The sequence below is a fragment of the Etheostoma spectabile genome, chromosome 2 (assembly GCF_008692095.1).
Source record: "Etheostoma spectabile isolate EspeVRDwgs_2016 chromosome 2, UIUC_Espe_1.0, whole genome shotgun sequence".
NCBI lineage: Eukaryota > Metazoa > Chordata > Actinopteri > Perciformes > Percidae > Etheostoma > Etheostoma spectabile.
The window spans coordinates 6,500,537-6,501,397 of record NC_045734.1 but is presented as its reverse complement, the minus strand read 5'-3'; the positions used below and the strand labels follow the sequence as shown (position 1 = coordinate 6,501,397).

Below are 861 nucleotides of genomic sequence, written 5' to 3'. Positions count from 1 at the left end.
TGTGTGTGTGTGTGTGTGTGTGTGTGTGTGTACGTGTCAGTGTGGACTGTGGTCCACATGAGTATCTGCTGTACTCCACTGCTCACCTAAATCATACACTCCATTATCCCCTAGCACAGTGTGTGTGTCAGCGATGCGGGTGCCACATTAAGGTGATGTGTTTAATCATCAATTCAACCAGGGGGCTGCCCTCTTCACACACACACCAAACACTCACTTTTAGTAACAGCGAGGTCAGCTTGTAGTTCAGCCGAGAAGGGACTTTTACCAGGGATTGGAGTGTGTGTTTGACTTTGTGTGTGTGGGTGTGTGTGTGTGTGTGTGTTAAAGTCATTTTTGTACATGTGTTGGAAAGGAAGTGAGCATTCTCTGCTGGTCTTTAAGTTTTTAAGGAGTGTAAAGTGGTTTCTTTCTGTAAAGGTTGAATTCAACAGGTGTGTGTGTGTGTGTGTATATGTGTGTTGCTGTAAGGAAAGGCCACTGCAAGTTGGGGTATTTTTAAGTGTGTGTGCATTGTTGTGAACATCAAGGATGGCTAACCATACCAGCAACTTCTACAGTATGTCTGAGTCCTTCAGCTCCTATGACATTGTTGTCATAGTTACCTACTTTCTTCTGAACCTCGCTGTCGGCATCTGGGTGAGAGTCAGAAGTGTATATTTGTGTGTGTGTTTTTGCTTGTGTGTATGTTCAGTTTGTGTGTGTGCATTGAGTGTAACAGCTTTCTCTGTCAGTCATCATGTAGGGTGAGCAGGAATACTCTGAGCGGATATTTCTTGGCTGGACGGGACATGGCCTGGTGGCCGGTGAGTGTGTGTGTGTGTGTGTGTGTGTGTGTGTGTGTGTGTGTGTGTGTGTGTG

The 861-nt window shown here is 45.6% G+C and overlaps 2 protein-coding genes across 2 annotated transcripts in view; both read left to right on the top strand.

Annotated features, from left to right (window-relative positions):
• gng13a (guanine nucleotide binding protein (G protein), gamma 13a) overlaps positions 1-861 on the top strand; it is a gene marked incomplete at its 5' end in the record, with an annotated part of 26,097 nt that overhangs the window by 23,516 nt on the left and 1,720 nt on the right.
• slc5a10 (solute carrier family 5 member 10) overlaps positions 209-861 on the top strand; it is a 22,607-nt gene continuing 21,954 nt past the window's right edge. The window contains exons 1-2 of the mRNA XM_032541676.1: positions 209-639; positions 735-806. Of these exons, the coding sequence (XP_032397567.1) occupies positions 532-639; positions 735-806 (180 nt within the window). The 5' untranslated portion in view covers positions 209-531. The remainder of the gene's footprint in view (positions 640-734; positions 807-861) is intronic.